Source organism: Topomyia yanbarensis, chromosome 3, assembly GCF_030247195.1.
Source record: "Topomyia yanbarensis strain Yona2022 chromosome 3, ASM3024719v1, whole genome shotgun sequence".
NCBI classification, from domain to species: Eukaryota; Metazoa; Arthropoda; class Insecta; order Diptera; family Culicidae; genus Topomyia; species Topomyia yanbarensis.
The window spans coordinates 341,231,802-341,257,907 of record NC_080672.1 but is presented as its reverse complement, the minus strand read 5'-3'; the positions used below and the strand labels follow the sequence as shown (position 1 = coordinate 341,257,907).

Genomic DNA, 26,106 nt, shown 5'->3' with positions numbered 1-26,106 from the left:
CCCACAAAATAACAAATGAATTCTTTGGTTGGTGAATTAATTTATATTTACTCTAGCATTCGATTCTGCATGGAATTTAAGACAGTTAGGATTTGAATGAATGAGGAAGGCGTTGAAACTGAATGTTGGTTTCGGTAAATTCGGACATGGGAGTAGAAATCCAGTGGGTCAACGAACGAACGCACAGTGGAGTATTTGACCGAAAAAGCTGGCCGAAAGTCAAATTTTCAAAAACCGTTATCAAGGACATTATATTATATCATCATATTTTCTAGTAATTTCTGCATTAGATGGCAACCACGTTGCGTGTATTTACTAAAGTTTGGCAACGCCGTTAACTGTCAAAGGTAGGGGTTTTTAATACCCCAGGCTGATTAAAAGTTGCGCGTGGAAGCAAAATCTTCCAAATATTATTTATTCGAACTGTTTCGACTCAAATATCCTATGTTTTCAATAAACCAAGGTCAGGGTCATATTTTGGTGTAGATGGATCCATAGACTCGAAAAAATATTAGTCTTATTAAACTTAAATACAAAGAAGAAAAAATACGCCATTTTCTCACTTTTCAAAATTGAAAAAGTTCATGTTCTCAATCCGTCCCAGTGAAAACTCTTGTTCCCTGATTAAGTTTAACCCAAATACTACTAGATCGGCGAAAAAAACTTGCACATAATTGCTCCATTTTGAATGCGAGATATTTGAAAAATTTGCTATTTTTGACATTTTTCCTCGTTGTATTACATTGTCCGTGCGCAGTTCAAACATTTACAAGGATATTTTTTTCGAAATAATGTGTAATTCTTGGCAAGATGTAGGTTTAGTTAGCTGGGAAACGAAATGATGGTTTTATTGAATCAGAGCGTATCAAAGTGCTTCGGCACCAGCTGATACATTTCAAAACACAGTTCAAGTATCATATGTAGTTCAATTCTGCACGAAAACAAATCGATTCGAAGCACTTTGAAGCGCTCTGGGTCAATAAAACCATCATTTTGTTTCCCAGCTAACTAAACCTTAATCTTGCCAAGAATTACACATTATTTCGAAAAGAAATATCCTTGTAAAAGTTTGAACTTAGCACGGACAATGTAATAAAACGAGGAAAAATGTCAAAAATATCATTTAAAAAGGAGCAATTATGCGCAAGTTTCTTTTCGCCGATCTACTAGTATTTGGGTTAAACTTAATCAGGGAATAAGAGTTTTCACTGGAACGGATTGGGAACATGAACTTTTTCAATTTTGAGAAGTAAGAAAATGGCGGATTTTTTTCTTTGTATTTAAGTTTAATAAGACTAATATTTTTTCGAGTATATGGATCCATCTACACCAAAATATGACCATGACCTTGGTTTATTAAAAATATAGGATATTTGAGTCGAAACAATTCGAATCACTAATGTTTGGAAAATTTTGTTTCCACACGCAGATTTAAATCAGACTAGAGTATTAAAAACCCCTACCTTGGACAGTGAACAGCGTTGCCAAACTTTAGTAAATACACGCAACGTGGTTGCCATCTAATGCAGAAATTACTAGGGAATATCATGATATAATATAATGTCCTTGATAATGGTTTTTGAAAATATGACTTTCGGCCAGCTTTTTCGGTCAAATACTCCTCTGTGGAACGGTCCGCGACATCGTTGCCTTATTGCAATACAGGAAAGGATTCGTACCGGAGAGTTCGCACGGTGCTTCACAGGCTCTGTTCGCGATTAAGAAATGTATTAAACTCCCAGAACAATTTAACTATGGCACGGGTCGCATGACATAATGCAATTAGGGTTACCTGTTTGGTGGATATTTATTACCGGAACAGATGTTCTTAGCCGGTTAGAAAAACACTATCAATCCTTTAAGGCTTATCTGGGCAACTCGAAGAAAGAGGCTAAGATTAGAAATCAACTGCCAAGCAGTCATAAATTGAATCGATCATTGAATAGACACGAGAATTATAGGGCCTGAACCTCAGTGGCAAACATCACCAAGAACATGAATTGGCTATTACAAAATAACGTAAGCGGATGAAAAATTAGGAATAACATTGAAATGAATTTCTAGAATGTTTCATGGAATATAACTTTTTACTATATGTTATGCCAATCTGCTTATTAACAAACATAATCAATCACTACCCTTAAAACCCATTGAATTTATACAATCCGTTGTTAACCAACATTTCGTCGAAACCAAACAATGATCGCGCAAGCAAGCTTATTCCCACCCCCATCTGCTGACAAAAATTAATCCATCATAGACATATGTTAGGCCTGCGTATGCATCACTTTTTCAATGACCAAGACAAGAAGCTGATGCTCTAGTTTTCATGCTCGGTTTACACTCGCACCGCCCTATCTCATTGAACATCCGCGGGCATCGTTCGTAGTGCTGATGATGTTGTCCGAGGGTACGTAGATGCAGCGCGTAGGTACTGACGGACGGTCGACCTGCTAAATAGCCCCACTGAACTAATAACTCACCTGTGCCGCCACTATGATGAAAGCACACCACCCGACGTGACGTAACCTGAAACAATAAGAAATATTTGTTTTTATTAGATTTTTTTCTCCACTCCTCGGCTGCAGTTCGGTCGTTTTTTTCGCTAGATCTTGCCGGCTATCGTTGTTCGAAGGAAACTTTGATATCTTTTTCTTGCGACTGGGTCGCCGGCAGACGTGAACCGATTTGACATGAGGAATGACCTGAGGGGTCAGCGCAGATGGATAAGCTCAGGTTGCTGCAACTTGATTTCGCAGATCACCGAAACCTGCAAGCTTTGAGGTACTGTACCATGAGCATATCAAATGGTTGCCGGATATTATTCAAGATTACTAATGAATGGATCTGGTTTGTGCGAATTGGCGAGGGTTTGATCAACATTGGCACACAACTGAGGAATGGAATGTGAACATTCAGTGATCGGATGCGATCTTTGTGCAATATGCAGTGGAAAATTGCATTACTGCCATTTCGAAAGTATTTTCCTCACTCCTTTAAAGATTTGTTCTTGTCTTTATCGTAGCGTCTATCATCAATCGATTAATTACTTACAGGGTACGACTTACTATTACCCGTTACAATGGTTTCGTACTGGTTTCGATGCACCATTGCGCCTCTAATGTATGAAACAAAAAAATATTTTTCGAAATTGAACAGGGGGCTAGGGCAAAATTTATTATTTATATACGCGTTTATTGTTATTATCAACAATTAACGCGTTTAGAAACAATAATTTAAAAATTCTTCGGTTTAGAAAAATATCTTATGAAAAACGTCTAACCCTATGTGCGGGGTCGGGACTCAAACCCAGGTGCGCTCGATTTACCAACTACGTACCCCCAATTCTAGAGATTTAAAGGCCTAGAGATATTTTTACTCACTACGAAGATCATTCCCACTGTCACGCTAGGTCAGGTGTCTAAATCTCCACTAAATAGCCTGTATCTACCGATGAATGTAAAACGCATTCGGCAACAAAATAACGATTTAACCCTTTATTCTCCCGCAAAGGTATAAATATGGGATTTAAAGTACAGCAATCGGAATCTCGCTTTCAAAGGGAAGCAATCATTATGATTTATGAAGTCGCATCATACCGCACGTTCCGCCGTCTCGATCGTCGTTCGCTGCACTACGAAAATTCAAAATAGCACGCTTCTACTCATGTCTCGTCGTTTATTTCCCTGTTCTATCGCTCCAGTCAATCCCCATCCGGTTCAGCGACCACGCGTAGCAAAACGGGGACCAACTTTGTGCGGTTGATCGGTCAGGTTCACACCATGCCGAATTCAGTGGAGCACAAAGGAGGATCAACACGGTTCAATTGCAGCACATTCTCCGGAGGTACCGCGTGTCCCAGTAATCAACGCCATCCGGACGGGCTTGCGCGATCTCGTTTCGCGGGTTTAACTCTACCGGGTCCGAAGGTGGCAATTTACACCTTCGTCAGTATAATTTTCCTGCCGCGGTGATCTAGTTTTTGTGAGTGCAGTGCGGCGGGAAACCAGGCGTGCTAGTTTTTGTCCCCTCGATTTCCATGATTGGGTTTTCTTTTGTGATTGCGATGGCGTAACGTCCAAGGTTGTCCGACCTTGGTGTGAGATATTGATCCTAAATTCATGAATGCCGAAGTAAAATGCATGAATTATTCGATCGAACGCCCTGTTGATTGCAACTAAACACTGAACTCTTTTTAACCTAGTTTACTAAACATACTGATTTTGTGGCAGATTCTGAAGCGATCTCGATTTTATTTCGAATTACTTTTATCGGATTAAGATTCAACCTTTTTTGTGAATAAATATAAACAGAGTGAATTTTTTATACGTGCGAATGAATGATTCGAAGCACAACAAATTCACCAAAAAATTTTGATTCTGCGATATTGCTTACCTAAACTACAATAAAAAACCTGTTTTAATCCACTTAGCGGTGCAATTATGCCTTTCTCATTTCTTCAAACTTTGACTCCATGACCGATTATGTTCAATATAGTTGTGAAAATGTCTGTTACATTCTTAATACACTTTGCACCTACTCACGCTCGCCAGCCACGGACCTGATGTCCTCCTTTCTTCCCTAGCTACGCTCCTGTAAAATTCATAAATCCTATGTCAGTCGAAAGAAAATTAGGTTGAAGATTTTGAAGTGAAGAAGAGTGATTGCATAACCTTTCTATATGAGAAAGGCGAAGGCAAAAATTTGCCAAAATGCAAAAAAAATCAATCTTTGTTAAATTTTTTTCGAGATTTCATCAAATTTCGACGACGACGACGAAGCCCCGATCATTTGTATTTCAAATTACAAGTTTATTGAAACTAGAGAACAGTGACTAGCCGGGCCTCTGGGATTCTTTGCTTTTTGAGGGGTGAAGCCGTAACTCCGGAAACGGATTCAAATCGACATAAAATTCAATAGCAGCCGAACATTTTTTCGGCATAACATAAAATCTAGTCGTTTCATGCATTTTGGGGGTATTTGGCATCGAAAGTACGAATTCGATTTCTGAAATTTCATGTGGTCCCCAAAAAAAAATGTTCCGGCTTATGTGGGAATTTCATAGGTGAGCGGAAGGATCGGTCTATATTTCCGGAACCATATAACCGATTCGTACGAAATTTTATAGACATCTATGGCTTATATACCTTTCATTTGGGACTAAGATCGTCTCAACCTTCCCCGATAAACTGTTGTGAGTTTGTAAATTTTTATAGGTGGCGATTCTACCGGGGCACTTCCGGAACTGTTTACGATGGTCAATGCGGCCGACGAGACTTCGGTTGGCCGTCAATAACCTAGAACTGCTAATGTAAGTTGTATGACACAGATATATTCATTTTAGCGAAATTTTTACCTTTTTGCCTTCATCGAGGTATCATTTTGAATCGGAATTTTCTATGTGACCGCATGCCACAACCCGCAACACCGGAACCGTAAGTCGGATCAGAATTAAATTTAATAGCAGTTTACGGGGTGGTAAAAGCTCTCATTTAAGTTTGGTCCAAACGGTCTTGCCACCTCCGAGAAACCGATGTAATTGTTATTCTAAGTTCGGTTACTTCCGCCTGGGCCGCCGGATCCGGCGATGGTGGCCAATGATGGTGCCAATGGCTTTGAGTGACTGTTAGGGACCTAGAACTATAAATCCAGGTAGTTGTGGTCGCATTTTTGAAAAAAAATCACCTTTATACATTCATCGTAGTATCCGTTGAAATCGGGATTTTCTGCGCGATCGTACTTATCATCCTGTAATTCCGGAACTAGAAGTCAAACCCACACAAACCAGTAGCCAATAAAAACGTTGTACTTTTCATTTAAAACTAAGCTTGTGATAATCGGTTCAGAAAATGTCGAGAAACTGATGGGGACAAATGATAACAAGATTTTCTATGTCACCGTACTCTTCAACTCGTATCTCCTGAAGCAAATGTCGGATCAAAATAAAATCCAATAGCAGCCGATGGGAACATTTGCGACTAAGTTTGTGAAAATCGATTCAGCCATCCCCGAGAAACCGATGTGGAAATTTTATTGTCATGTCTGCACATACACACACATACATTCACACACAAACATTTTTCGATCTCGACGAACTGAGTCGAATGGTATATGACACTCGGAACTTATTTTTTGTCCATTTCAGTAGATTTTGAACCTCTGAGATATTACGATTGTAACGGTTTATATGGGAAATTCCGGTGTGACCGCATTAATCAACCTATAACTCCGGAACCTATAGTCAGATCGAAATAAAATTCAACAGCAGATAAGGGCAGTGTCATTTCTTTCATTTGAAATCAAGTTTGTTCAAATCGATCAAGAATTCGTTGAGAAATAGACGGGATATTAACTTAGGAATTTGGAAAGTTCCCCGAGGGCATCAGCAACCGTCATAGGTGGCCAATGTGCTAAAAACTACTTCAATTGGCCATTATTAATCTAGACCCGCAAATACAAGTAATGTTGCATGCATTTTAATATGTATTGCATCATTTGGATATCATGGTGGTACCAGTTTATATGGGAATTTGCTGTGTGACCGCACTCTTCAACCCGAAACTCGGGAACCGGAATTCCGATCAACAAAAAATTCAATAGCAGATGGGAAGGTTGTACCTTTAATTTGAGACTAATTTTGTGCAAATCGGTTCAGCCAGCTCTGAGAAACAGAGGTGACATTTTTTTCCACATACACACATACACACACAGACATTTTCCGATCTCGACGAACTGAGTCGAATGGTATATGTGAATCGGCCCTGAGGGCCTCGGCTAAAAAGTCGATCTTTGGAGCGATTGCATAACCTTTCTATATGAGAAAGGCAAAACGGGCGAAACTACATATTTCTCTTTTTTTGTGTGGGGGAAAGATGATTGAAAAGGATTTCAGCTTAAAAAACCTGTTTTAATCCACCTAGCGGTGCAATTGTGCCTTTCTCATTTCTCTAAACTATGGCACGGAGGCTTTTTATGTTCAACATAATCGTGGAAATGTCCATTACATTCTTAGTACACTTTGCACTTATACACAATGGCATGCCAGCCACGAACTTGATGAGCTACGTGTCGACGGTGAAACACTTGAAACAAAAAAATATCATACTCCATTAGCCTAATCAGCATTAGATCAATGTTATCTGCCTGCTAACTCATTTTGTCATGCGGGGGTGGGTATGTGAAGAGGGCGAAAGTCCCATGAACGAACGACTCCCCAGCTTAAATTGGTGTGCTTTGTGATATAGTGGTGGTTTAAAGATGATGGGGTTGAAAGGGAGGGGTATGAGGGCTGGATGGGGTGGTGGTCTGAGGGGTGATTTAGGGAGATTTTTAAAGGAGGGGCGCGAACAGTAGAGGGGGATGTGTAACCCCTCTCCGTAAACCATCAACTACGCCCCTGTTAAAATCCAGAAACCCTAAACGAGTCGAAAAAAAATTTGGCCGGGATTAGGTTGACGTTTTTCAGAGTGATTGCATAACCTTTCTATTCTAATCCAAAAAAGTGAATCGTAGTCAATTTTTTTTTCGAGTTTGCATCAAATCTCGACGTTTCATGCACTTTGAACACATTTAGCATCAAAAATAAAAATTCTATTTTTAATTTTTCCTATAGTTTATATGAGAAATTTCTGTGTGGCCGCACTCTGAAACCCGTAATTCCGGAACCAGAATTCCGATCGATCCAAAATTCAATACCAGCCGATGGGAAGGTTGCACCTTTCATTTGAGGCTAAGTTTGGGCAAATCGGTCCAGCCATCTCTGAGAAAAATGAGTGACATTATTTGACACATACGCACATACATACACACACACATACACACACACATACATACATACACACACATACAGACTTTTTCCGATCTCGACGAACTGAGTCAAATGGGATATGACACTCGGCCCTCCGGGCCGGGATTAGGTTGACGTTTTTCAGAGTGATTGCATAACCTTTCTATATGAGAAAGGCAAAAATGTGCCAAAATCCAAAAAAGTGAATCGTAGTCAAATTTTTTTTCGAGTTTGCATCAAATCTCGACGTTTCATGCACCTTGAACACATTTAGCATCAAAAATAAAAATTCTATTTTTAATTTTTCCTATAGTTTATATGAGAAATTTCTGTGTGGCCGCACTCTGAAACCCGTAATTCCAGAACCAGAATTCCGATCGATCCAAAATTCAATAGCAGCCGATGGGAAGGTTGCACCTTTCATTTGAGACTAAGTTTGGGCAAATCGGTCCAGCCATCTCTGAGAAAAATGAGTGACATTATTTGACACATACGCACATACATACACACACACATACACACACATACACACACACATACATACATACACACACATACAGACTTTTTCCGATCTCGACGAACTGAGTCAAATGGGATATGACACTCGGCCCTCCGGGCCGGGATTAGGTTGACGTTTTTCAGAGTGATTGCATAACCTTTCTATATGAGAAAGGCAAAAATACACTTTCAAACGTTTTTTTTTAATTTGCGTGAAGCGAATTGATCAAAACTTTTGCACATTAAAATGTATCATTTCAATAACATTCTGTAATTTCTCTATGCAAAAATATCGACAAGCGACTCGGCGACGAAGCTTTTTGTAGAAAACACTACATCGAGTTTTCGATATTATTTTTTGTCTTTTTCATATGCAATGCTCATATACCATTCGACTCAGTTCGTAGAGATCGGAAAATGTTTTTGCATGTGTATGTAATACATACACATGCACAGACATTTTTTTAGCATGTCCGCACATACATACTATGTATGTGTATGTGTATGTAAATGTGCTAATATGCTAACAAAATGTCTATATCGGTTTCTCGAAGATGGCTGAGGCGATTTTCTCAAACTAACTAACTTCAAATGAAAGGTATAACAATTCTATCGGCTGCTACTGAATTTTATTTTGATCCGACATCTGGTTCCGGAGTTATAAGTTGAAGAGTACGGTTATATAGGAAATCTCGTTATAATTTGTCCACATCGGTTGCTCGGAATTTTCTGAACCGATTTTCACAAACTTAGTCTTAAACGAAAGGTACAACGTTACCGTCGGCTGCTACTGAATTTTGTGTGGGTTCGACTTCGAGTTTTTGAATTACGGGGTGATGAGGACGATCACGCAGAAAATTTTGATTTCAACGGATACTGCTATGTAAGTAAAAAGGTGAACTTCTTTCTAAATTGTTAGCTCAATTTCTTGGACTTGCAGTTCTAGGTCACTAATTGCATTCAACGTCTTTTTGGCCACATTTACCACCATATAGAGGGTCCCGGAAGCCTCAGGAAAATTTGTCATTCTTCATAATTTACAAAGTCACATCGACTTATCGGAGATGGTTGTCTGATATTCATAAACTTAGTCTCAAATCATATCTCCATAGGCGCTATAAAATTTCGTATGGTTTGCTTATATGGTTTCGAAACTATAAATTGGATTTTTCGCTCACACATGAAATTTCCATGTCAGCCGGAACCTGAAATTTATCCAAAGGAGGAAGTACATGAAATGTTTTTAAAATTCATGAAACGCTGAGATTTGATGTGATCTCGAAAAAAAAACCCTATGACTTTTTTGCTGATCTTTGCACCTTTCTTACCTTTTTCATATAGAAAGGTTATGAAGTTGTTCCAAAAACCAACCGAGTCTCATATACATTTCGAATCGTAAAATGTGTGTGTGTGTGTGTGTGTGTGTGTGTGTGTGTGTGGACATTCATATCGAAAAATAGGGCCGTCTTAAGACCACGCGGGGGCCCATGGGCACTATTGAACTAAGGAGCCTCTATAGTTGATCAGACACACACAGATTATGAGTAACATTCGATGAATATGACATCAGACAGATGAGATCAGCATATCGTGTTTGATTACAAAGTTTCGCAACACGTTGTAATGGTAATTGGAAACAGCGAACGACGCAGAATAACCTTATTTCGATGAAATACAGTTAATGTGTAATGTTCATATTCTGTAAAATTTGTTTAATTTCTTTGTTTAAATTTGAACATGAAGAGAAAATTTAGACAAGCAAACGTAAGAAACTCACCTCGTACATCGACCGTATTCCATCGCTAATTTGGAAATGATGCAGGACAACGCACGCTACAGCTTCGAGAGTGCCTGATATTTTACCGCCAAAGATAAATTTAATATCACAGCAAAACACAAAAAATTAATAATTCGAAATTGGCCGGCAAACTGTTGGTATGGCAAGCAATCTGCAGTTACGGTCATATTTATATCACAACCGGGACTAAAATCCCGGAAATGTACCATAAAGAGTGCTTTCAAAAATATCAATTATATCTTTTTAGATAAGACAGAGGTTCCAGGTTTTTGGCATAACTAGACAACATGCGGTTATGCGAAATCAGTTTTGGGGTTGTATAGAGGTATTAAAACCAATTGTATCCTCAATGCAGCAGCTAAAAATATACGATGCTGATAAAAATTAAACGAAAGTTGAAGAAACCTGGAAGAGAAATTACAGATACTACTGTATAAAATTTAATGCGTGCCATTAAGAGTTGAAAGTTTGTATTCGTTTATAGAAAAAAAACCTTAACCCAAAAGAAAGTTTTAAAACTGATTTTAAATATTACATATCACAAACTGCTTTTTTTAATTTGGGTGATGAAATAATTTTTGGCCATATTTTCTACGTAGTGCAATCATTTTGTGGACAGAATTTGACACTAAACTTAAAACATATCTAATATAATAGAAGCAGACATGATATAAACTACATCAATATATCGCTCGTACAAACATATAAATAAAAAGTACCCTTAATTAAGTTACCCCAATATAGCCGTTACACAAGGTTGCAAAAGAAAAATATTTTTAAAATGTTGAATAACCAATGTTTCTTGAAATAGTAGTACCCCCTAAAGAAAAATGAGGGTGCTAACCGATTTATACGTGTAATCAAACTTCATGAAACTCAGCTAATCACAAAAAAGATCAAAGAGAGTTAAAAAATACTTTTGTTCGCCATTTTTCAGTTTGTGACCACGGTGCGGCGTCTCACCCGCACATGCGGCATCTCTCCCGCAATGACTTTTTTTATTAAAAATGTTCATGGAAATTTGATGAATTTTTTTCATGACAAAAAAACCATTTCACAGTGTTTTGGAAACTTGTCGCAATTGATAAAATTTATTTCATCAAATATTGAATGGTTTACTTTGACGCAGGATCGATTTTTAGAAATGTGCGGCATCTCTCCCCAAATTACCCTATGCAAAAAGCTGAGGGATAATTGTTAAAGCAACCGAATTTTGCATTTTGGTTTGGAATGGTACTTAGAATAATATTTTGCAATAAAATTAAAGCTATGTATGCCAATTAGTATGGAAGATAAAGACATGTGAAAAGTTATTGTTAGAAAAACAGTTTTACCGATAAGCTCTCTATCATGCAATCATATTCAAAATGTTTTTTTCTCTTTAGGTTTTAGCTGACAAAATATAAAAATTAAAAAATTGTTTTTTTTTGCAATTAAAATTTTTAACAAAAAATTTTGGTTTTTGTGAAAAACGACACATTTTTTCAGTGTATATTTCTTCATTGTCTGTAACTCGTTTTAAGATAGTTTTGTTGTAAAAAATAGAGTAATCCAACAAAAAATTTTGAAGTAATGCACATAGAAACGTCTACGCCGTTTTAAAAAATTACGCTTAAGTCAAAATAATCTTATTGACTGTGGAAAATTTTTAGTCTTCCATGCCTGTGAAACCTGTAAAGATTCGTCGGAATATAAGATGGTAGGTCAATTTTTTTGGAGATTTTCGGACGGATCTTCGTGGATTTCCTCATATCTACCATGAGACACTCTCATTGTTTGCTTTCTCTTCTGTTAATAATTCGGTTGCTTTAACATTTATCTCTCAGCTCTTTGCATAATATGTATGTCAGTCAAAATCACCGCCTTCGATCTGTACTGTAAAATAAGTAGAAAGTGGTATAGTGACGCTGTAAAAGTCGACAGAGACAGTCAACAAAGAGAGTCTCTCATGGTAGATATGACGTTTTGAATGTAAACTCTGGAAATATTCTTCCCAGGAAAAAAGACACGGTTATCTTCCAGCACAGTCTACTCGGTCTTCCAAAGTCCACATATGCATGATTAAACGCTAAAATTTTCATCAGAATCGGAGAACATCAGTATGGCTAGTGACAACATTTTGAAAAACTGGCTCTTGACTATTTTTTTGAACTTAAAATTTCACAAGTAGTTTTAAATAGAGTTCTTTGATACAACTTTCTAATTTGACAATTCTACAGGAGATATTGCAAAAAATAACTTCCATTGAAAAATGGTGTTCTGCATAGTCATGAAACTCGAGGATCACTAGGAGAAATTGATCGTTTTCACTAGCGACCAGGAACACGAAAAAAGCGTGAGCGGCGAGAAGTGGCAGCTCGATATCGAATAACTGGAAAACCGGCGTTTTCGTTTTTGACTTTGCACTACACCGCACAGTGGCACGACGAGTGACAAAACCCCAAAAATCAATGTCTTGTAATTCTTTCGAAGATATTTATTTTATTTTTCTCTTGGTTCTCAAAAAGTATCTCAAAATTTTACGATAATCGGATGAAAAATGAATTTTTCACGTGTCGTTGAAGCAAGTGACGGCGATTGATTTCTATTTAATTCGTTTCCATAGAATGTCCAAACTTCAAATGGCGATATCTCAAGAGTTGCACGGCCGATTGGAGTAGCTTTAAGTTTTTTGAAAAGAAGAATGAATATACTAAACTATAGATATGATCTTTTTGTACAGAAATGATTTTCCTTTGTTCTGTATTAAGAAAAAGCAATTGAAAAATTCAATGTCGTTTCAGTAATTTATCTTTATACCTCATCCAATTTTTGAGATGGTCTCCCATGGGTCACTTATCATGCATCTGACTCCAAATTTAGTGTAGTTTCGAGATATATAGGCCTCATCATGCGCATTTTTGCGCCGAAGTTGTTATATCTATGTTTTTGAAAATACCCATATAGAAACGCCCTGTAGCTCATGAATTTTCTTACAAATTGGTTGCCTACTCGACATCATATTACTGAAAAATTTGCAATTTTTACTAGTTTTGGCTACCATTTCTGCTATCCGATGTTATTGACTACTATTATTAACGTGTATATTAACCCTTAAACGACCAACGCGTTCAAATGGGTTTACATAAAAGGAGTCGAAAAAAAGAATTTTGGAATTTCAAAACTGATAGCAGAAATTAGCGAACCAAATTTATTTAAAAACCCAATTTTTAGCCAAATAAAGCAATTTTTATTATTTTGTCACAACTTTGTATGGGGAGGTGCCACTGTGCACCGGTGTAGTTGGTGCTACACTCATTCAAACTTGGGTGTAATCAGTCTATCTCTTTTTTTTGCACTACACCGGTGTAGCACCAAGAAAAAACGAAAACTCCATTAATTTACAAGGTCGTGTTATCAAGCAAACGCCTACTTCAAGCATATTGTTTGCTAAATGCAGCGTTGGTTTTGATTTGCTTCTCAAAATTTTGATCAGCGTCAGTGTTTGAGTACAACGTTATCCGTGAAGCAATGCAGCATCGTGTACACAGTACATATACATTGACGTTTGAGTCTCTACGCATCGCTCGATCGAGATAGAAGTGTTTTGTTTTCGGTCTGTTGGAAAAAGAACAGTGCAGTAATCCGCGTTCAAGGTTATTTTGCCATTCTCTGCCTCTTCGAGGTTTGGACTTTTATTCTTTTGTGCGTGTGTTAACCGTTAGGCCACATTCCTCAACCTTTTGTTCGTAAAGCGAGGATTGAACAATAACCAGCTATTTAAGCTGGACTGGTGCGTCGTGAGAAACGAGTATACAGATAAGTGAAATCTACCTTTTTGATACATTTACGGCTTTTTCCCGTCTGCGCGGGTGCTGACCCCGTGCATTGACGGTGTCGATGGCTTCCTCCCCGGATGGCCAAATGGAGATCGAGTCGACTCCTAAGGCTCTCCCCCGACCCAAACAATATCCAGAGCTCTCGACCGGTCCCTTTGTGGTCTTCTTTCGGCCCAAAACAAAATCGCTGAATCTATTACAGATTTCAAAAGACCTGACGGAACGTTTCTCGGCTGTGATCGAAATAAAAAAGATCCGCTCAGACAGGCTGAGGGTCGTGCTGACTAACTCAAAGCAGGCAAACGATATTGCTTGCTGCGAGCACTTTACGAAGGACTATCACGTGTATATTCCAGCTGTGAAAGTACAGTCTGAAGGCGTTGTCACCGATGACAGTTTGACATGCGAGGATCTGCTGCAGTACGGGGTTGGCCGTTTCAGAGACCGCTTACTTCAGCCAGTGAAAATACTCGAGTGCAAGCGTTTGCACTCAGTAGTAGTTGCGGGGGATGGTTCAAAAACGTACCCCCAATCAAACTCTTATCGGTTGACCTTCGCTGGTACCGCTTTGCCAAATTACGTCCTCTTGCACAAGGTTCGTTTGCCTGTGCGTCTGTTTGTGCCGCGGGTCATGAATTGCACAAAGTGTAAACAATTGGGTCACACAGCCACCCATTGTAGCAATAAGGCCCGCTGTGGAAAATGCGGGGAGAATCATCTAGATGATTCGTGCAGTAAGAATGCTGAGAAGTGTCCTTACTGTGCAGAGAATCTGCATGATATCTCGGCATGTCCCGCGTACAAACTACGCGGGGATAAACTAAAACGTTCCCTTGCTGGACGATCCGAACGTTCTTTTGCAGAAATGCTAAAGAAAGCTACACCACCAACCTCAACAAACATCTATGCTCACTTGCCTCCTAACGAGGGCGAGGCTGATGACCCACAAGAGGGAACATCTACTAGGGCGCCTAGAAGTTATAGGAAGAGGAGGAACATTTCCTCTCCTAAAGTTCGTTGTAAAGGCCAGAAGGTATCCCTTGACGGGACTCAGAAAGTCACATCTATTGGAAGTGTTGCAACCAAACCGAAGCAATTAGCTCCTGGTCTCGGAGGATTAAACTCAGAGAAGGAGTTCCCAGCACTTCCCGGAACATCAAAAATCCCAAGTGTTCCTCTGTTTCAGTTCGAGAATAATCGCGGCACTGGAATTATCAAACTCTCGGACATTGTGGACTGGATAATAAAAACTTTCAATATAACTGATCCTATTAAAAGTCTTATGTTAGCTTTTCTCCCTACAGTAAGAACATTTTTGAAGCAGTTGACTGCTAAATGGCCCCTCCTTTCAGCGATTGTATCCCTCGATGGCTAACTCATCGAACGAGGTCACGGATTTGATCACTGTTCTACAGTGGAATTGCAGAAGTATCATCCCGAAAATCGATTCCTTCAAAATTTTAATAAATAATTTGAGTTGCGATGCATTTGCATTATGTGAAACTTGGTTAACTTCCGACATAGATCTCAACTTCCACGACTTTAATATTATTCGCCTGGATCGAGACACCCCCTATGGAGGAGTGCTTTTGGGGATCAAAAAGCGCTATTCCTTCTACAGAATTAACCTTCCCTCGATAACAGGTATTGAAGTTGTCGCTTGTCAAGTAACAACCAAAGGCAAAGATCTTTGCATAGCTTCCATATATATTCCCCCCAACACCGCGATTGGGCATCGCCGGCTACATGACATCATAGAATCCCTGCCTGCACCGCGACTAGTTTTAGGCGACTTTAACTCTCACGGTACGGAATGGGGTTGCCTTTATGATGATAACCGTTCCTCTTTAATTCACAATATTTGCGACAACTTCAACATGACAATTCTAAACACGGGTGAAATGACACGGATTCCTCCCCCAGCAGCGCGCCCAAGCGCATTAGATTTATCCCTTTGCTCGACCTCGCTAAAGTTAGAATGCGCGTGGAAGGTAATCCCTGATCCCCACGGTAGCGACCATCTGCCGATCATAGTCTCAATCAATAACGGCTCAAGGCCATTGGAAACAATCAATATTTCGTATGACCTCACACGAAATATCGATTGGAAGAGCTATGCTGCCGCGATATCCGACAACATCGAATCTACTCAAGAACTTCCTCCGGAGGAAGAGTACAGCTTTTTGGCTGGCTTGATTCTCGACAGCGCGAATCAAGCTCAGACTAAGCCAGTACCCGGCGCGAACATACAAAAACGTTCTCCCAATCCCTGGTGGGATAAAGAGTGCTCAGACGTGTACGCAGAGAAGGCCGCCGCGTTTAAGACCTTCCGGAACGACGGGTTACCCGCTAGTTTTCGACAGTACGCGACGTTAGACAAGCGAATGAAGAGTTTGATGAAAGCCAAAAAACGCGGTTATTGGCGCCGGTTCGTCGACGGATTAACGAGAGAAACATCGATGAGCACTCTTTGGGGAACAGCCCGACGTATGCGAAATCGAAACAGTACTAATGAGAGCGTGGAATATTCAAACCGTTGGATATTCGATTTCGCCAAGAAGGTTTGTCCGGATTCCGCCCCGGCACAGAAGATCTACCGCGCCGCGTCCCGTCACGATAACGCGAACGAAACACCTTTTTCGATGGTGGAGTTCTCACTTGCTCTCTTGTCGTGTAACAATAAAGCTCCAGGGCCAGACAGAATCAAATTCAACTTGTTGAAGAATCTGCCAGACTCTGCCAAGAGACGCTTGTTGAACTTATTTAATAAGTTTCTTGAGGCTAACATTGTCCCACACGATTGGAGGCAAGTGAAGGTCATCGCCATCCAAAAACCAGGAAAACCAGCCTCCGACCACAATTCGTATCGACCGATCGCAATGCTATCTTGTATCCGGAAGTTGTTCGAGAAAATGATCCTATTCCGCCTCGACAATTGGGTCGAAGCAAATGGCTTACTGTCAGATACACAATTTGGCTTTCGCAAAGGCAAAGGGACGAATGATTGTCTTGCGTTGCTCTCAACCGAAATTCAAATGGCCTATGCTAGTAAAGAGCAGATGGCATCAGTGTTCCTAGATATAAAGGGGGCTTTTGATTCAGTTTCTATCAACATTCTTTCAGAGAAGCTGCACCAGCATGGTCTTTCAGCGACTTTAAACAACTTTTTACTAAACTTGTTGTCGGAAAAGCACATGCATTTTTCGCATGGTGACTTATCGACATCACGATTAAGCTACATGGGCCTTCCCCAGGGCTCATGTCTAAGCCCCCTGTTATACAATTTCTACGTCAACGACATTGATGAATGTCTTGACAATTCCTGCACGTTAAGGCAACTTGCAGACGATGGCGTGGTGTCTGTTACGGGACCCAGAGCTGTCGATCTACAAGGACCATTACAGAATACCTTGGACAATTTGTCTGCATGGGCTATTAAGCTGGGTATCGAATTCTCCACGGAGAAAACTGAGCTAGTTGTATTTTCTAGGAAGCGTGAACCAGCACAACTACAGCTTCTATTAATGGGTCAAACTATAGCTCAGGTCTTCACAGTAAAATATCTAGGGGTCTGGTTCGACTCGAAAGGTACTTGGGGATGCCATATTCGGTATCTGAAACAGAAATGCCAGCAAAGGATCAACTTTCTTCGTACAATAACCGGAACGTGGTGGGGTGCCCACCCAGGAGACCTAATTAGGTTGTATCAAACAACGATACTGTCGGTACTGGAATACGGATGCTTCTGCTTTCGATCCGCCGCGAACATACATTTCATCAAACTCGAAAGAATTCAGTATCGTTGTTTGCGTATCGCCTTAGGGTGCATGCAGTCGACCCATACGATGAGTCTCGAAGTGCTGTCGGGCGTTCTCCCGTTGAAAAATCGATTTTGGGAACTCTCATATCGATTGCTCATTCGATGCGATATCTTGAACCCGGTCGTGATTGAAAATTTCGAAAGGCTTGTTGAGCTCAATTCTCAGACCCGTTTCATGTCCCTGTACTTTGACTACATGGCGCAGAATATTAACCCTTCTTCTTACAATCCCAACCGTGTGCATTTCATAAATACTTCTGAATCTACTGTTTTCTTCGACACATCCATGAAAGACGAGATTAGTGGAATTCCGGACCACATACGCCCACAAGTGGTTCCAAACATTTTTTATAATAAATTCCGAGAAGTCGACTGTTCTAAGATGTTTTATACTGACGGATCAAACCTGGAAGGGTCCACTGGCTTCGGTATTTTCAATCAAAAGTTCACCGCCTCCTACAAACTCAGTGACCCTGCTTCAGTTTACGCCGCAGAACTAGCTGCTATTCAGTATACCCTTGGAGTCATTGACACATTACCCGCAGACCATTACTTCATCGTCTCGGATAGTCTGAGTTCTATTGACGCTATTCGCTCGATGAAACATAGAAAGCATTCCTCGTATTTTTTGGGGAAAATACGGGAGCTACTGAGTGCTTTATCTGACAAATCTTTCCAGATTACCTTGGTGTGGGTCCCTTCTCATTGCTCCATTCCGGGCAATGAGAAGGCGGACTCCTTAGCTAAGGTGGGTGCCATTGAAGGTGACGTTTTTGAAAGACCAATTTGCTTCCACGAATTTTTCAGTATTACTCATCAGAGAACCCTCGAAAGTTGGCAAACCTCGTGGAGCAATGGGGAGCTAGGAAGGTGGCTACATTCGATAGTCCCTAAGGTATCGACGAAACCTTGGTTCAAGGGGATGGATGTAGGTCGTGACTTCATTCGTGTGATGTCCCGACTCATGGCGAACCATTACACGCTGGATGCACATCTCCGACGTATTGGGCTCGTGGAGAGTGGTATCTGCGCTTGTGGCGACGGTTATCACGATATAGAGCACATAGTCTGGGCGTGCACCGAGTACAGTTCCGCCAGGTCTCGGCTAATGGATACCCTCCGGGCCCGAGGAAGACCACCCAACGTCCCGGTTCGAGATGTGTTGGCAAGCCGCGATGTCCTCTATATGTCCCTTATATACACCTTCATAAAAACCATCAATATCCAACTTTAACTGCCCCTTTTCCTTATCATTCTCAGAAACGCTCTCTTCCACCTATACCATACATCCACGATGGTTTGATGCGACTCCAAGGCGACACAAAACATCCCTGTCGAATGAGCCAATAAACACGGGACCTAAAGCACGAACATCACACGCACAACTCGAAATGTAGCCGATCAACATCTGAGCCGCACTACGAAATCGTCTGGAGAAACCCCTGCCATCTCGAGAACGACCACCCGGCGACCCAGTACATGATTCTTCCTGATGAAGACCACCCTGATTCTGTAATCCATCCGTTGATCTCCCGAAGTCTGAAACTGAAATAATGTTCTCCCCCTGCCATGTTTGTCCACCCTACTTCCCCTGACTCTTATACACAGAAGTAACACCCCTCCCCCCCCCCAAATATCTTCATGAAGCATTTAGCTCTTCTTGCCTTTTCTAGTTTTAACTATTATATTATATGATCTCGTTGAAAATGCCCAACTCTACTACCACATAAAATAACTCTAATTAATGTCTCCGAATCTTTACAAAATTTAATCACGCCCTCTAATTATTTCTACTTTTAAGATAGTCGTAAAAATTTTCCCCCTTAGTTAAACATTATTTGCTCCAATAATCTCATTGCTAAAAATGTCAAACCGTATTGCCATAAAAACTAAATGACCCCTCTAATCCTACGAAAATTATACTACCCCCTTGTGTATATGTATAGCTATAAATTAGCCTTAGTTTAATTTCAAAAATCAATATGTAAGCCCCTAGTTTTAAGTAATTTAAAATGTAAAACAAAACAAAATTGGCACCTTTAAGCTAACGCAAACCTGCCTTATCAAATAAACGAATTGAAAAAAAAAAATATACATTGACGTCCTGTGTTTCAAAATCAGCTGTCAGCTCGCCGTTGCACTATGGGGTGGCTAGAACAAAAAGTTGGACAAAATAGGGAAAAAAATTTCTAACTTTTTAATCAAACTATATTTTTTAAACATTCTTCAATATTTTCTACATCGTGTACCATTGAAATGATAACTAAAAACTTTGGTCTAAATTTGTGACACACGGTCAAACATTATCAAAAATAAACACATTTTTTCTACAATAGGAAACACTTTCTAGTAAAATTGAACAATACAATCAATGTAGTATTATTATACTAGGAAACGTTGCTAATGACCTATTCTAACTACTGTAATGCTGGATATAACGAAATAAAAAAGTCAAACTATTTTGTTTTAATAAAAAAGGTAATTGTTTGTTTTGCGATTTTAGTACTATTTCGCAATTGAAAAAGTTATCAAATTAAGTCAAATTAAGATAAAAGGTTGAAAGCATTCGAAATTATCGGCAATTGTCAGTCCATCGCAAGTGGATACTCATCCGACCGCGTCCGACCGTTGGTTTAAGAGCAACTTGAAAATTGTAGTTTTTACATAATTTTTGTGCTTTTTATCAAACATTATAAGCAACTATAAGTCTTATTTAACTGAATCGCCTGCTAAGATTTCTTATCAGTTTCGTAAATTGTTTACCGTTTATAATAGTCATAAATTTTCGATGACAAACCATTACCTCCCTCCCTCCTCACCTTTTCAAACCAGCGGTAGAACTTGTAGATGAGGAACAAAGAGTCATCGAGAAATGTTAACGTTACCCATTTTCTTCAGTATACAGCAGCACTTCCGAAAAAAGTTTTTTATTGCTTTTGTTCATAGTTGATAAACTGAAAGTGTTTTTGAATCGCCTGCTAAGATTTCTTATCAGTTTCGTAAATTGTTTACCGTTTATAATAGTCATAAATTTTCGATGACAAACCATTACCTCCCTCCCTCCTCACCTTTTCAAACCAGCGGTAGAACTTGTAGATGAGGAACAAAGAGTCATCGAGAAATGTTAACGTTACCCATTTTCTTCAGTATACAGCAGCACTTCCGAAAAAAGTTTTTTATTGCTTTTGTTCATAGTTGATAAACTGAAAGTGTTTTTTTTTCTTGAATTTACTATTTTCCATGAGAATGAGATTCTCCTAGTAATTTTACATCTATGTCGACACAAATATTTTCTTTGGGCGGTCATTTACATCCACACCTCAATCTTTGAACAAAACATACATACACAATGACGAACAGCATTATTGTGACTGTAATATTGAATGCATGCATACAAAGCAGCTGTTTCTGTAGTAATCAGTTAAATATCGTCTCCTTTCAAAATATTACTTTTTGCTTTGAGAAAAATAACATACAAGTTTTGGAATGATCATCAATAAAACAAGGTAATTTATGTATTGTCTCCAATGAATAAATATAATCTAGAAAATTATATTTGTTAGAAAATCGTCCTTCGAATGTTACTATAGCCACCATTCACAATGGTTTCATTTAGATTGAGTTTTTGAAGAATTATTAGAATAAAACAAATTTCACACTGTTAGGTGGATTTTTTATGAAAAATGTGCTCAAGATCAAATATTTAAACTTCTCTTGAATTATAATTGCAAAATAATATATAGAACAGCAGAAAATAATTTTGTCCAGGTTTTAGGCCTAGTTACCCCATAGTGCGTTGGCGCTGAAGTCGTATTTTGTTTGAGGCTTTTAGAAGGATAAGGTACGTTGAACGATCGAAATACGGAGCGGAAATTTTTCTTTCTTGCCGTAAAAACAGCTGGGATTACTGGTATCGATTCGAATGTGCTAAACCTTTACGGAGACATGCTTCAGGTGATGTCATCCAGACATAGGGTACATTCTAAGAAATTTGGTCAATATGCTATGGAAACTTCAACTTGCCTTGACTTTACATACGTGGTGTTATATGCCACATCCATAAAATCTTGATCCATGGATCGTAGGTGATGAAAACGTTTCTTGTTCCAATCGGTAAACTTTCCGAGGTAGCACAAGAGCCTCGGAAAGACCTTAAACGATACAGAAGTAAACACATGAGAAAACCATCACGAGTTCTACCTAACGAAGATCTTTTTAAGCGATTACTCTTGTCGTCTGGTCCCGTAGTGATAGGTGAGCAAAAATTACTTTAACCAACAATTAAATCGGTTTAGGCTGATGCGAAGGCTACGCTGACTTATGACGAAGGCGGCAAGTCATCAGACAATACCAATTAGGACGAGTCAGCAGAAGAAACCTATCCTAATGAATTTCTGATAACGTTCAACTTTAAAAAAAAAATAAAAATGCACCATAATATAACCGCCCTTAATACTAGCAGTTTCATTCTTATATAGCATATTAGATTCTTAGCATACCGTCGGATACAAACTATTCCTTCAGGATTCTCTAACGGATTTGTAATTCTTTCAAAATAACAATATTTTTGCATGTTTTTGAGAAATCTGGCAATGAAGTTTGATAATATTAATCATAAACAACTGCAACTCTTCCCAAAGACATAAAAGCGCATGAAAGATTCAAGAAAGTTGCATGGTTTTGTAATATGTGAAGCACTCAGTTGTAGAGAAATAAATACGACAAAAACTGATTCTTAATGGGCTGCTCAGAAAAACACTACATAACATAAGAATGGCTGTAGCTGTAGGGTTGGTACCTTCGGCTGACTTGCTGAAAATAATATTTTCTACAACTTTTCTGAAGACTGCAACTCTCTATCTGCCGCCAGTAAAAAGTTAGATATCAGAAATGCCTTTACACTGCATTTTAGAACATAGCCGTCTACTTCTGAAAATACGCCTTGACAACTCCAACAACTTATCCAAATGAATTAAAACACATAACCGTATGATTTTGCCGCTAAATAATTAAAGGCATAAATTTTCACATTTCAACCAGTAAGCAATGACGAATTTAAATAATTATTATAGAATCACGGAAAGTAATCATAGGAACAATTTATTTGAAAACACATGGGGAATCGATCAAGAGCGATAAATTAAGCCCACGCTTATATCATTGCCAACCTCTGGACGATAATCGAATGCTATTTGTTACATAATTTTTGTGTGGATCAGCTTCTGAATGAACGAGCATTCTTACCGACACCATCAAGCGTTAATACACAAAAAAATTACTGTTCTCTTTAACTTTCATGAGCAGCTAACTGTAACCTGCCCGATACACGATCAAACTTTTTTTTTCCAAGTTTGTTTACAGCACCCTACTACAAAGAGATGATAGGGCATAGATAGTTTTTATTTACATGTTTCGTCTGTGAAGATCGAGTAGCAAATAGGTTTCAATTATTTCGGTTTTCTGCTTGGAAAAATTCTAATTTAAATTGCTGTTTTGCTAGGGTAAGAGCTTGATTAAAAACAGAAACGCAAATCATTCTAAAGAAGCTAAAGCGGTTTCGTTTTCAGTTTTCTTATTGCGATTGTATACTTAGGGTCTGTTCACATTTTTAGGATTGCATTAGGACCTAACATTCAATAGGACATTTTTGATCTAATAATATGAATATAATTGAAAAATCGTTCATCAGTGAGCAAGACACAATTTCCCAACATTGTGCCAAGTAACCTAAAGACCACCGTATGAATTACAGCATTGCCGGTGACGATAAGAGACGAGAAAAACCACTGGCCACAAAAACACCTACTTTCCACACTAATTCATCATTTCTTCGACCCTTCATGCAGAAACCCATCCACCCATTCCAGTAGTGTAGATATTGGTTCGCTACCAAAGAATTCTAATCTGGCGCACAAAAGTCGGGAGTGGATCAACTAAACAAATCCACAACAGTGGAAATTCGTCACACCGCAACGGCTTCTGTTCGCAGCTCTAGCTCAATAGTTCACTGGGTCAGAAGAAGTTCCACCACATTGTTGGTGCGTTCTACTATAGACGCCATAAAAATCGGGCGAGATGCTCAAAATTTGCCACCTCACCTAGTTGGAAAGCGGTGGCGGAGGTGTAAATAGACGAAAAGCTCTAACGGGAACATTCATTTCTAGGTGCATCGTAGTAGAACTATAGCATAACAACTGTGATATTAGCTGGATGGGCTGTGCGATTAGAGTGACAATGCGGCACGGTATTTATTAGTCTGTTTTGTCAGCAGAGCTGTATTTGGAGGTATGTATTTTTCAAACAGTATTTATGTTTTTATGTTGTTCCATGACTGCGGCGAGCACTTGACCCAGCAAATAAAAACGATGGGAAGACGATATCAATTTTTGTCAAATGAGGAACGATAGGCAATTACTGGTTTCTAATTCAAGGAACCGATCATGCACACTGGCAACGAAATACATCGGCTGTAACCCGCTTTAATCTAGTCATAACTTATATTATGTTACATGTCGCTGTAAAGCTCCCAAATAACCCAAGTAAGTATTGAGCCAGTGCACTATATTTGTTTTAAATGAACACTTAAATTTTATGAGAAAACCATTTCAGCATTTACAATGAAATTAAGCTTTGCATTAGCAATGAAAAAGCTTTCCAGTACAAGCAAAATGCAGCATTATTGGTAGCTCTATATACGTATATACAGCTGATATAACGCATACAAGCCTCATCGCACTTTAACACATGAATGCTTTAATTGTGCTACTATAGTGCAAATATTAAGCCAATATAATGCTGGTGATTTCTTCATCTTGTATCTCCCCTTTAGAATAATATTCGACATATTTCCTTGCATTCAAACATTTCCAATATAGCCTATAATAGCACAATATTTGACACTTTCTAGCATTATATCAGCAATAAATAGGCTTATATGTCTTACACTCAAAGTAAAAAATCACTTTTTTGAGAATTTTTTAGAAATTCAGGTGAAGCAAATTGACCAAAAGTGTTGATCAATTCGCTTCACCCCAATTACAAAAAAATCGCCCCACTCCTTAAGCAGAATAACTTTGAAATACAGAGATTTCGAACGGAACACTAACAGAGATTCCACCAGAATCCTGATAAAGGGCCAAACAGAGTCCTGAGAAGGATAATATCATAATCTTAAACTGGAATCCGTAAGAATCCTGAGAAGCATACCATTGGAATCCTAAGAGAGTATCGATTTCAGAGTGACCGAATTGAATCAAATGATATTTCGTTTGTCAAAATGACTCACAGTATTTTTTACTCTCCTAGAGGGAAAAATAGCTTAGCTTAGTTGACCGCCCGTTAGTTTCCCGTGATTGATCAAAGCCTGTTGAAATTGAATATTGAACCAATTGTATGATACATACTTGGGAGTAGTACATCATACTCAACGTGCAACCAAAAGAGACTATGATTATAGTATGACACATAACGTAGATGGCCACGCCCACGCAGGTCAATTTTGGGATGGGAAGGAATGTTAGTTCAACACTTGTAAATATTATGACCGAGCAATTCTCTGCATCATCCACAACTGTCGCAGGATAGGATTGGTGTTAGTAGGTAGGGAAATAAATCAGGATATTATCATGGTACATGTTGTGATTTAGCTAAATACTCGCGCGCTTTGTCCTTCCATTTTAAATCAAAGTTTTCAGGTGAAATATGAATGCCGTTCTAATGCGCATTTTAGTAATTATTGTTACGCCCCATGCGTTAGATAAAAGGACAAAACCGCGTGGAATATAATAGAGGTATCTCTTCATCTATAAACAATATGATCTTAGTAATAAGTACAAAAGTCGCTCGCAATCAAATTCCGAAAATTCGAAATGAGCAATTTGAATTCCGAACAGTCGACCATCGGGAGTATTGCTTCTTATTAACACTTCAATGATCATTTCCAAAGCTTGCAGTACAAAGCAAGCGTACACAAAGTATAAAAGATATCCCAAATGAATGTGAAGAAATTCACGGCGAAATGTTAATGAAAAACTGGCATCTCCACTCTACCTATCAGACACGTTTCCATAATTAGGTGAAATGCCAAATTCCAAACGACATGTTTATTCCGCGAAATAAATATAATATGACAAGTACAAAGCTAGCGTCAGACCTTCATGACACCTCAAGAAGTTACTGTTGGGGGTATTTGTTAATGTATATTGTCGGTAGACGGTTCCTGATTTCAGTGATGGTGATTGATGAAAATATTGTTGATCTAAAATGATGCATATTAACGTTGAATGTTGTATACTGAACCAATTGTCCTTGCTTATCAGGTCATTCTATTTGTAGCAGGCGATAAAATCCAAATACATAACGCGCCAAATAGAACTTTTCATTCGTC

General features: G+C 38.9%; 1 protein-coding gene across 1 annotated transcript in view; it reads right to left on the bottom strand.

The window, feature by feature from the left end:
* Positions 1-26,106, bottom strand: part of LOC131689337 (uncharacterized) — an 81,484-nt gene that overhangs the window by 46,135 nt on the left and 9,243 nt on the right. The window contains exon 2 of the mRNA XM_058974356.1: positions 2,484-2,529. Within this exon, the coding sequence (XP_058830339.1) occupies positions 2,484-2,529 (46 nt within the window). The remainder of the gene's footprint in view (positions 1-2,483; positions 2,530-26,106) is intronic.